This window comes from Chlamydotis macqueenii, chromosome 12, assembly GCF_036417535.1.
Source record: "Chlamydotis macqueenii isolate bChlMac1 chromosome 12, bChlMac1.mat, whole genome shotgun sequence".
Taxonomy (NCBI): domain Eukaryota; kingdom Metazoa; phylum Chordata; class Aves; order Otidiformes; family Otididae; genus Chlamydotis; species Chlamydotis macqueenii.
Window position 1 is genome coordinate 22,794,349 of NC_141567.1, and position 12,546 is coordinate 22,806,894.

Consider the following 12,546-nt stretch of genomic DNA (forward strand, 5'->3'; position numbering starts at 1 on the left):
GCACTGAAAGGCTGCTTTTTTACTACCCTTCATAATTTTTTTAACTTCAATTAAAATGCTGGCTTATTAAAAAATTGGAATAAAATTTAAATTTCAAGCACATCAAGTCACCTCAATTTTTTTTTACCCTGCTGATTTGAGCAAATGTTTAGATCTTGCCTTTAAAAATTTCACAGACATCCATTCATCAACACGAATTATCTGCGCAAAGCTCCAGATTTTATTAATCCAAAAAAAAAAAAAAAAAAAAACAACCCACAAACAAACCCCAAAAAACCTGGAGACATCATCTGTGTGTGGCTGGCAACAGACTTGAAGAACAGGGTGATTAGTTTTTGTCTGTTTACCCTATTTTCCTCATGCTTTCTTCCTATTGGCTAGCATGAGGTGCATGCAGAAGGTGAGGATTTGCTGCCACAGAAACAGCAGTTATATGTTATTCTGAAAAACAGGAGAATATGACACTGTCTATCCTCAGGAAAACAATCACATTCCTTCCATCAATAGATTAATTTGTTCCTATAAGATCTGTTGTCTCAGGGCCTTCTTTTTAAAAAAAACCACCAAAGAACGCAAAACAAAAAAACCCCACCCTCATTGTTCTCTAAATTCCTCAAACTTATATAACTTCAACAGTTTCTTTCCTCTTCCCTATACATGACAACCCGCTTTTAAAACCTTATAATACAGCTCTATAGTTGTTTGGTAAGTGAAATTGATGTGTAAATCCTTAAAAATTATACAAATAAGTAGCCAGAGGATTGTAGCAACACTGAAACAGAAACTAAGGTCATTCAGCAATTCCATCTCTGCATGTAAACATGAAAAGCATGTGCATGAGCAAACCCTTTGTATTTGCTAATCCTATTCCAAGCCTATAGCATGCTTGCCCATGCGCGCAGAGTTCCCACAGCCCTGAGCCTGGCGATGCTCTGCAGAGGGAAAGTGTAAGCAAAAGCTGATTTCAGTGCGGAGTCACTGGAGCTGCTTTGTCTCTATGTAATTCCAGTTTCTCTGCAGAAATCATGCTATAAAAACTCCAGAACAACTTATTTTAAAATATACACTGACTGGGAGAGCTACTTAAATATTTGTTGCCTTCTTTTCTACTTTACTTACTCATTTTTTTCTCTTAATCCGTCTTTTTATTTTTTCCCCTCCCTCATACTACCTCTCTCCTTCCTTCAGTTTCTCCCCTTCTTTCCGGTTGCTTTTGCGTTCATTCTCCTTAGAGGAATCAGTGGAAATTTCAAATGGATATTTCAAAAATATCTCAAGTGTTTCCTTTAGATTTATGGCCTAGCTGCTTGCACAATTTTGAAAGAAAAAGAAATAATTAAATATTAAATACTTTGAACTAATCTAATTGAATGGCCTCAATGTTCACCCATGGATAATCGGTGTGCCTAATTCCTAGCACACATTTCTAATTTTTTTCACTACACTATGGGATTTCAATTCTTCTCTCACACAAATGTTTACCAGAACACAGACTGGAGTTGTTTTAAGGTGTTTTAATTCATGTAGATAATTGGTAGACCAGCTTCTACTCTGACATGCTAATTGCCAATACTTTAAAATTCTTCCAGCACTCCCATTTATTTCAAATGCGTACCATCAAAGCTGCTAACTCCCTTTGTGTGGCTGAAGCCTCTGATCACATTGCCCTATAACTCAATTCCAGTTCAAAGGTCTTAAAAATATCTTCTGACTACTGTTCAAAATCCACCTAACAGAACATAAAACTAAAGCCAGATCCAGAATTTGTTTGCAAAGCGTGATTATGCTGATAACACATGGAGCTTCCTTTTGTCCCCCTCTACAACTGACAGATATGGCTTTAAAATAGCTCGGGAATAATTTATACTATAGTAGCAAACTTTTGCTGGTATAGCCAGGCTTCTATGAGAGACTTGCTGTCACACCTTTTTGTGGACTGAAAAACCCTTTTACATTCATAAAAACCCTCAGGCTTTTTCTCTGCACAAAAGTAACTATTTTATCATCTCTAGCAGAATTTCAAAACGGTTTTGCAACTGCAGCTTAACATTCGAAGCACCTTGTAGTCTGGTTACCTGTATCTTTGTTATCCAGATTAGTGACATCGTAACTTTAGGTACCTACCAGATCAGATCCTTGATAAACTGTGTATTAGTCGATCTTAAATTCACCCACTTTCTGTACTATCAATACACAAACCCTTGAACAACTAAGTAAATAATAATGCCCCTGAACAAGTAAGTGAATACGGCTACGTACCCACTCTAGAGCTAACAGGTTCGAACCCACCGATGCATGCATGCTCCCACAGGCCAAAGGTACGTCGGCTTCAGAACTGTAATGATAACCAAGTTCCAGAGGGTGGCAGCTGGATGTCTGTCTGTCTTAGATCTTTGTCTTTGTTTTTTTTTAATCAAGCACTTCCTGTCCCAGGAACATTTAGGCCAAGTTAAATGTGAACCAGTATCTATTTCTTCGCTTTGTCAGCTGAGCTGGTTAAAAACCACCCCTCTGCTGCGTGTCTACTGTTTTGTACTGCAAAGAAACCTGTTACCTTACCTTGCTTTTACACAGATGTCAGCACTACTCGGCATCCTAGATAGAACATTTCAGCAAAATTAAGACTTCATTGAAATAACAAGGATCAACTGTTTCAAATAATAGGGAAAAAATCAGACTCCACCAACCCAGTATGCTGCAAAGACAGATAAAACAGGAACCTGACTAGGGCGCAAATCACAGTGTGCAGGGTCTGCGTGAAAAGATTCCCCACAAATTATATGCAGCAGTTGTAAAAGCACATACCTCTGTCTGTTGTCTTCACATGACTTAGTCTGTACTGAAACAGGTCTAGACAGTACCTCCTGTTGGCCTTTCTTTATTTAAAAATAAAAAAGTAGTCAATTTTCGAGGAATATAATCCATTAAAGATCAATTACATATTTGTAAATCATAGATCACAACAACTATAGTCCACTATGGAAAAGAATGGAAACTATAGTCTACTGTGGAAAAGAACTTCTCAAACACAGGAAAAAACATGCCATCACTATCCCCCAACGTTTATTTCTGCTCTACAACGTGTAATTGCCTTTTGCCTGTAAAACTTTTGCCCAGCTTACCATCATCTGAGGTGCTCTTACACTCTCTCCTTTTTCTCTGAAATACAGGAGAAGCAAATGCAGAGCAGGTGGAACAAATTTTCCATATTGTGCAATAAGCCTTAAAAATAAATCTTTATTCATGCAATGTGACCATAATTGCACACTGATATGTTGCATGTACTTTAGAGAACAATTCAGTCTGAATTGCTCAGATCGTTTCTATGTTGCTAAGTTACAGTTAGAAAGCACAATCCAGAACAAAATGTAGTTGTCCTGTTTCTTGGGGGTATTTTTTGTTTGTTTGGTTTTTTTTTAACTTAGACTGTTTTTCTTTCCTTGTTAAATGTATATCTGTACAATTTGGCAGTGTCATGTGGTATATTAAGTGTCCTAAAAATATTAAATCTTCTGCTGTATTTAGAGAAGGAAAAAAAATGTGGTTTTGTTGTTGCTGTTTTTTAACAGCAAGGAAAGAGACTAGATGCTATTTTGGATGCTTCATCTGCCAAGCAGTTAGCCTCAGCTTATCACAGCTCAAGAGAAGAATATGTTTTCACAGGACATTCAAATGAAGCTGCAACAGTAGGAAAAGTGCATGCAAGTATAGCTTTCCAGAAGACTTAATAATTTGCTTTTTAAGCCTTACTTATTTGAATGGGTGCACTTACAACAAATACATCTAATATGCAGAACACCTTCTCCAAAGTGTTTTGGGTATAAACCATACCTCCTCTGTTCCCTGTTTTTAATTTATCCAATTTTCATATGAAAACTTGACTTGATCTGGTACACAGTCACTCCAAAGTTAAAAGATAATACTGACAATAAACAGGAATTTTCTCTGGTTTAACAAAGTTTCCTTCTTACTAACTACATATTTTGTATTTATGCTGCTGATTCTTTGTATTTCTTTCAGCTAGAACAATGTAGATCGTATTCTACTAGAGTGCTATTGCAACAGTGTCTGGTTTTCAAATACTAACTTTTTTTAGTATTTAAGACATAAAACCACCTACAGGTACTTTTCTTAAACATCATAAACAAGTTTTTAATATAGTTTTATTAATATATCTGCACAAAAGCTCCATACATCTATGTGAACATCTATCTACCTGATCAAATTATAGAAAAACTATTTTCTGATGTGTTTTTAGTAAAAGTTTACATTTTGAAAAAAAAAAAAAAGACATTAAAAGCTTAGATAGCATTTGAAACCAAAATACTTTTAGTTGGTTTGGTCTAAATAATTTCTTTTGAAACTTGACCCTGTGTGCACATGAATCAAGGCCAAATGATGTAACGGTGTGCATAACCTACTCACCATTACTTCTTCAGCCTGACGCACCAGTTTTTTTGGTTTTGCTTCTAATTCTGCATTCAGTCGCCTGAAAGAAAATGCTTGTCACTGAGTTTTTGAAAGATTTAAAAAAATAAATGTAAGCATGACAATATCTCTGCCAGAACCAAGTTAAATTTCAGTAACTCCTCACAAAGGAACACTAAAATATACTTCAGGATATTAGCAAAGTAACATTTCAACAATTTCCTGGGTTTTTATCATATCAATAGTAATAAAACACCTATACCCATTAAATTTTAGACTATAACACTGAGAGGTAAAGGGTGCCTTTGTTTTTGGCTGTTGCTTAACACAGCTTTTATGTCTTTATTTCCTCAATGCTTTCTGGTTCTAACACAGTTCTTACCTTAGGTGTATGTAGCAGCAAGAGTTGGGGAATGTATGATTACATTACTCAATCACACACTTAAAATGTGTCGCTATACACATGTACAGGTTAAAATAAGTTTGTGTTCTTGCATGCTTCACACTTTATAGCCTTTCCAGCAGTGTGACTAAGTGAGTTTCAGAGACATGGCTCCTTGTACATCCTCACCATGCACAGGGGCTGAGAACTGACAGGTGAGAACTGACAGGTGAGTGCTTTTAAATATGCTTTCACCCTGTTTGTCACAAGTTTTAGAGCTTTTAAGAATTATTTTTTTAAACGGGCTTAAGCACTTCTATATTCATAATTTAAAAGTGATGTCCGTGTTCTAGATGCAGAAAAATCCGATGTCCAGCGCTGGGGGATCGCAGGCCTACAGCGGCGCACAGCCCTAGCCCGAGGCGCCCGGCTGAGAGGGCGGCAGGCAGGCTTCACCGCGGCGGGAGAGACCTGACGCGGTGCTTTCGGTCCCCGCATCCGTGGGCAGGACTGGCTGAGGGGGTCAGGTACGCGGGAGTAACTCCGCTTTAGCGCAGCTAACTAAGCTCTGTCAGGACAGCCGGCAACGTGCGGGACAAGGCTGGGGTGACAGGGCCTGGCCGCCGCCCCCCGCTGCCCCCTTACTTGTACTCCTCCTTGGCCAGCAAGTCGCCGCGCACCACGCCGGTCCCCGCAGCGGCGGCGAGCGGCAAGGAGCCGCCGGGCGCTCTCCGCACCTGCGGGAGGACGAGTTAGAGTGCGGGGCGGCCACCCTTCCCGCCGACCCCGCTCCCCTCCCCCTTCCCCTGCTGCTGCCTTACCCCGCACAGCCCGCCGCTCGGCCGCACCCCGCCGCCCGCCGCCATTTTGTTGGCGCCGAGGCTGGGGCACGGCGTCGCCTTTCGCCAGGGCAACCGGCCGCGGGGGTGGCGGCCCTGCCTCCGTCCTTCGCGGCTTCCCTTCCTCCCCGCTGCCGTCCGTGGCCCTGGCCCAGCCTCCTGGCGCTGCAGGGCAGGGAGGGCAGGGGCGGGGGCAGCCACGTTTCGGCCCTTGCTGCCAGGAACACTTCTCCTCTCCCCGCTTTCCCCCGCGCGGTTTGGTGCAGGGGTGGCGCCGCGCCGGGAGCCCTGTGACCGCCATTGCGGTCCGAGGGTACGGGGGCCGGACCCCGGCCGGGGTCAACCGGCTCCTGGCGTGGCGGTGAGAAGTGATAAGGTCTGAGGTGGCATTACATTTATTGTAGTAAATACTGATTACAGCCCTTGTATTGGAGTCCTTTGGCCTTGCTACATATTGTCCTGCCACCATCCCTTCATTTCAGTGTATTAAATTTATGCGTTTGCAGCCTTATGGTGACTGTTCTGCCCTGTTTACTGCTCTTTTGTGCTGTCGTCTCTCTGCGTTTTCTCTTCTCAGCTTTCTGTGGTTGCTGTCTGTTTTTAGCCTTGTTCTCTGCCATCAGTTTGAATCTCTCCATTATTTCTGTCCCTCGCCCCCGCACCATTTGATTTTTTGCTGCGTTCCTCCTTCCCCGTCACCTACGAGCCCATTCCCTCTCATCCGTCACCTTCTTGCTCGCGTGCTCATTCCCTCCATTTTCCAAAGTTTCCATGTGCCCTGCGCCCGTACAGGTAGCTGGGTATATAGCGAGAATAACACAGTTCGATACCGTGAGTTAGATAGGCTGTGTATAATTTTAATGAAGAGATTTGCACAAGGGAAATCAGAAGGGCTTAGCTGACTGGAAGTAGAAGGTCTGTGCGTAGTTGGATTTTGGCAGAAGTATTAGTTGCAAAACAGAAGAAACGCTTGGAAGAGATTAACTTTGAGCACTGAGACATGCAGTGTAATGGGATAAATGGAGGTGAAATGAAAGACAGGACAAATGTGATTAGTGGAGGGCAAAAAATAGAAATATCAATATAGAAAATGAAAGTGCTTAAGAGTAATGTTGATGCAGAGGTATTGACACAAAGAGGGAAGAGTGAGCTTGTGAAAAAATGTTATGGAGCCTTTGAGAAAAATTTTCAGCCATAAAGTCAATCCATTACAATATTTTATTTATATATTTTTTTAAACTAATAAGAATAGCAAGAGGCTAATGGCAGCCTTTCAAAAAAAAAGATACGCAGCATTTAACTCCATCCATTATGCTTTTGATTTGGAGAAACAACAGAGGGCAAAGTCAATAGTAGAAGCCAGACTTCCAGAGGTGGAAAGACAGATTTTGTTGAGAAATAAGTTGTAGATTCCATGAGAAATTAAAGCATTGTAACCAAAGTGAGGTTTTAGAAACCTGTCTAGTGAGTTTCTGGGGGATTTTAAGAGTACTATTTCTTTTCGCAGAACTAAAATATCATCTTAGTAATAATACTCTTACTTCTTTTACTCCTTGGTAATATTATTACTGTTTTTAAAGTTTTCATCTGATATAGCTGTAAGATCATAACACCTTAAAAATGCCAAAAGTATTAGCTAGAGGATTTCTGCTAGTTAGATACTGAGGCAACAAAATCACTGGTTGAGATTAGAGAGATTACAGCCACTGGTTTTTTAGCCAGCTTTTAACTGAGTCTTAATAAACAAAAGAGGGGTAATTTATTATATCATAAATTATTAAATATGTTAACAAACACAGTAACGCAAGGTTCTTTTTGTTTAGAGCCCTCTGGGAATAAGAACATACATATGTATTAGTATTGCGGATTTGCACAATTTTTATAAGATCCACAACGTAATTTATTTAATATGATATATTTTATTGAAATACTGTATCAACTGAATTTATAATTCAACTACCTATATTTGAAATAATATGAAAAGATTAGTATGTTTAGGTAAGCATTTCTTAGTGAACTTTAAAGTATTTCTCCAGAGATGTAGAAAACAGAAATAAGAGATTTTGTTATATTCTTGATCTCTTACTCCATTAAGGTTTTATCACTTGACCTGACATGACCTTAATGGTTGCGTTTAATTCTCTAATACATAGTTGGTAACTGGGTAGAGAATAGGCTTATATTAGAGGTGACAGCCAATAGCAAGGCACAGAAGGAGCTAGGAAAATTTATCTCAGTTTTTATCTGAAAAAAACCAAACCAAACCCAACCCAAACATTGGAAAGCATAGCATTGCTATGGTATAAGATTTAGCCAACATTATTTGCTAGCAGATTCTCATTTTCCATTTAATTTTTTTTTTTTGAAAGTTGACTCAAATGTCATGACTGTAAAATCAAAATGGTTTTGTCATTTTGAAATGAAGCATGCATCAGATTAGATGCAGTTTTCAAACTGATCAATGTTTGTGATCATAATGAGCTATACTTGGCACCTATTGCTTGGGACCTCTGTGATTAGAGTAGTATATCATTCTGTAGTTTCCAAGCATTTCAGTTTTTCTTTGTTTTTCGAGGATGGTAAAATCCCAGAATTAAATGTCTCTAACAGATATGTATAGATTCCAAACCACGGGGTTTGCTGCGTCGCCGTTGTTGCTCCTCCAGCAAAGGAGGAGGTAGATCACAGAACAAAAGAGTTCAATCAATACGGCTGGTAGGAGCCGTTCAGGACGGAAGGGTGTGCAGAGCTGGCATGATGTTAGAATACTTCCCTGCAGAAGGCTGCTGAGGATCCATATATAGTGTTTACCTTCGATTAGACCAAAGAACATGCATTATTTAACTGTTACCTGTGGCCATCTTCCTTCTGCAGGCACAAATTTTCTGATCTCCCTTTCCATCCCCAATGAAAACACAGAAGCATAAGATTATATATTAGGCTATTATCTTTAAGCTTTCAGACATATTTTTATTCATAGTATCTTCTTATTGGCGTAAATATTCATTATACAGAATTTTCCATGCTTCTCATAAAAGTTGTGACATTTAGTAGAGACCTATAACACTATCACCAACATTGCAGGAAGGGACAGAATTTCACTGTATATCACATTGCTTGTCAGAAACAGAGGAACAACAGTGGCTTAGGACAACATTTTATTCCATAAAACTCGTTACAAATGTATCAGGCCAAAGAGACAACAGCTGATATCCTTGCTCAAGTGGTTTGGTTTGGTTTTGTCTGTTTGTTTTAATGAGGCCCATGCTAAACAAATAAATAGCATCATATGTATGCAAAAATGCTTACCATTCTTAGACCAAGAATCATGTTAAGGGTTATATATTGTCTTTGGTATATGGCAGTGCTAAATTCAATTAAACATATGTATGAGAGAGGCCTGTAGTAAAATATTACCTCTGTTGATTCCACCTCTAGAAGGAAAAGCCTTTTGCAGGACTTGCTGCTGCCTCCTGTGCCCTCCATTCAAGGAGTCGGGGATGCGTCACTGAGGGAATATAACACGCAGCATGTCACTCTTCCTTGTACGCTAGTTTATTTGACCAGGACAGTCCGTACTGCTGAGATTACCCTGCTCTGGGTTAAGTGGTCATGGAAAGGCTGTTTACCGCACCACATTTACACCCTCAGGTCTGAACGCTGGTACTGTTCTCAGCCAACACCCATGTTTTTAGAGATGACAATCCAAAGCAATCCAATCCCCACTCAACGGCGATCTGCATTCCCACCAGGGCTGCCTCCGTTGCAGCTGTGTGCCACACAGCGCGACCATATCTCATGGTCCACGTGACACAAGCTGCCATTCACACTGTGCCTCTTGCTGGCGCGCTTCACGAGCAGGGCACGCGCAGGGAGCCCCACACAGAGCAAAAACCACAGCCTGTGCAGGCTGAACCCGGTCATAAGGAAGGTGAACCAGAGACAGGCTGACTGCGGCACTCGCAGATGAAGGCGAAGAATTTAAAGTGAGCAGGCAGTTTGTTTGTTTGTTTACTTATTTATTCTAAATGAACCAGAGAGGATGTCAAACTTAGATCCAAAGCCTATCGCTGTAACCTAAGCAACTGTAACAATTACAGCCTCTTCACACTTGAATAATTTCCCTGCCTTAAATTTCTGTTTCGTTTTTCTAGTTCTAATTTCCTGGAGGGGAGAGAGGGAAGAGCAGAATTTTGGAATGAATTGTAGGTGAAATGCAGCTGAATGAAATGTAGATGAAGCAGCTTTCTGAAAACTTGGATTTTTTTTTTTAGCTCTAAATAGTCATCTTAGTTTTTACATAAAAAGATACAAGTGCTATTTCATGTTCCTATTGTGTGGAGTGGAAGTAACAGCTAATCTTGAATTCACCAAAAGATCCGAGTAAAATTTTTGTGCAATAACAGGAAAAATAATAATGTAAACTCATGTACAACGTTTTCAAACACTAGTGGAGTGGTAGGATCTAGACAATGTGTAGCTATTAAATCAATAATCCAGACATCAAGGGAATGCCCCAGACAGCTGTTGGATTTTTTTCCCCTAATCGGTAATAATAATCTAGTGGTGTTTCAGATGCCATGGTTGTATATCAGGACGTATTTTTGTGCTGATATTTTCTAATGCATCTCTAATAGCTCCCTAAAATACAGAGAAGACCGAGTATTATTAATAGCCATCTATTTCTTATGAAAAAGCTGTTTGGATATATGAAGACTGTAAAAAATCCTTAGACCTTACTGACAAATATCCGTAGCTGATTTGCCGTCAGTTTAGCCTGATATCCTTTGTTTTCCAGCAGAACGACCCTGCTGGATGTTGGTTCCTTGTGTCCAGTTTTGTCTGGCAGAAGTCAGGGAGGGGTGTGGGAACTGCGCACGCAGGTTTTGAGGGACAACGGGGCTGGCAGATGGGCCAGCTGACCTAATAAGTCTCTTCCATCTCCAGCGTCTCCAGTTTTGCTTTCATATGGATTTCAGTGCCATGGAAATGTTTATTCTATTTCCAGTAGCTGTGCAGACATACACAATACCTAGTTTCTAGGCTAGTCTAAGTTATTTTTTTATATATATATATGGCTATAACCAGCATACTTAGGCTATCTGTATTGCTATTTAAAAATACAAACATTTTTCTTTGTTCTCCTCTGCCGCACTATTGGGGCTTACTTGTTTCGGTGTCATCCTTCCTAACCTAATCCAAACAATAACCTTGGCTCAACAATTTAAACATATTGAATCCCCAACCAGAGTAGTTTTGCCTAGTAATACTCTGATTACAGCAGCTTTTATGTCTGAACAGGAAAGGACCTTAAACACTAAATCTCATCAGCACTGTAAAAAATAAGTGGTGAGCATCAGTCACATTTTCTTGAAATACCACAAGTCTTTCTTGAGGCCTAATCCTTTAATCTCTGGATTTTGGGCACTTCTGTTCTGATTACTAGGGATCAAAAGGTTTGGCAAATACTCCTCAGACCACTCTTCAAAGTGGCCACTGTAATATTACCAGGTTGTTATGACAATTGTGTGGGTTTTTTTTTTTGTTGTTGTAGTAGTAGCTGGTAGTTTTGGAAAAAAACCAGAATTTATTTTGTCAGTGCAACAGTCTGCCACACTGAAAATTAATAAAAAAGCACATGGTCCTCCAGTGCAGTGGTTCAGAGGATTTCAGAACACAGCAACAGCAAAGTAAAAGGGAAATATCTTTCACTGATGGTGGAAATTCCTCCCGCTGCGTAAGACACAACATTTTCTAGTGGGAAGTACCCTTAAGGGGCTGCTGCAACATACACAAATGCTTTTTTCCTAGCTTGTTCCCAAAGTGACAAAGTAATGATTAATTTTACTGAAACTCGAAATCTTATACAATTTCCTACCTGAAATACTGTCATGTGGGAAGTTACATTAAAAAAAAAAAAAAAAAAAAAAAAAAGAAAGAATTCTGCATGTCATCCATAGGACAAAATCAGTCCCTTAGACTCTGCTACCAGAGAGTTTTGTCAAATTTCATTGGTCTGTTCTGGAAACATACAGTTCTTTCCTAAATGAAATTATTTCCTCATCCTATTTCAAACAAAGGCTACATAAGTTGAAACAAACTTGGGGGTTGTCAGTGATGAATCCTTCCCAGGTTTGATTTTATTTATTGCAAAGTAGAAATAAAGTTGAGCTAAATATTTTTCCCTGTATTTGATCACTGAGACTCCTAAAGACTGTCATTTTACATTTTAGACTTCTCTCTAAAGACAACAACTCCATCTCACTTAAATTTCAGAGAGGTAACAAGCTGCTTTTAAGAAGAAATCACTCACTTTTCAGGAGAGAGGCAGGTTTGGACAACGAAGCAGTCTCATCACCTAGACGCGGAGCCCTGCGGCCATAACAGGAGCAAGTGCAAATCTCTCCATGCTATTCCTGGTGGTCACAGCCTTCGTTACCGGCTAGCACTTATTGTTCCTGTCCATGCAGTTGTCAGTAAGAAATCCAGTCATGTATTTAGTACCAAAAAACCTCGAGCCTGAAAGAGCCAAATACTCTTCTGCTCTTTTCATGAATATTTTATTTGTGTGGGTGTGCCATTACTTGTATCCATTCCTCCTCACTTGGAAGACTATGCTCTGCTACATAGCCTAAAATTCATTTAGAAAACACTTTTTTAATACTGTTGCTTTCATGGGGCTTGCCACATTGTATATTTGAGCATGCATGTGAGGTCTTTCAAAGTTACTTTGCTGTGTTGACAACACGAAAACTGATCTGGCCTTTACTATCAACTTGCATATTTTTATTATTTTCTCGTTCAGTGCAGAGTAACACTGCAAGTTCTGAAATATTCAGTGAATATAGTGTGGTATCACCAAGCAAATTAATATTATGTAAGAAGTACAAATGAGTT

General features: G+C 39.8%; 1 protein-coding gene across 1 annotated transcript in view; it reads right to left on the minus strand.

The window, feature by feature from the left end:
* Nucleotides 1-6,038, minus strand: part of TEX9 (testis expressed 9) — a gene marked incomplete at its 5' end in the record, with an annotated part of 35,009 nt that extends 28,971 nt beyond the window's left edge. The window contains 4 exons of the mRNA XM_086757567.1: nt 2,560-2,595; nt 2,806-2,876; nt 4,426-4,489; nt 5,632-6,038. Of these exons, the coding sequence (XP_086613693.1) occupies nt 2,560-2,595; nt 2,806-2,876; nt 4,426-4,489; nt 5,632-6,038 (578 nt within the window). The remainder of the gene's footprint in view (nt 1-2,559; nt 2,596-2,805; nt 2,877-4,425; nt 4,490-5,631) is intronic.
* Nucleotides 6,039-12,546: the final 6,508 nt, after the last annotated feature.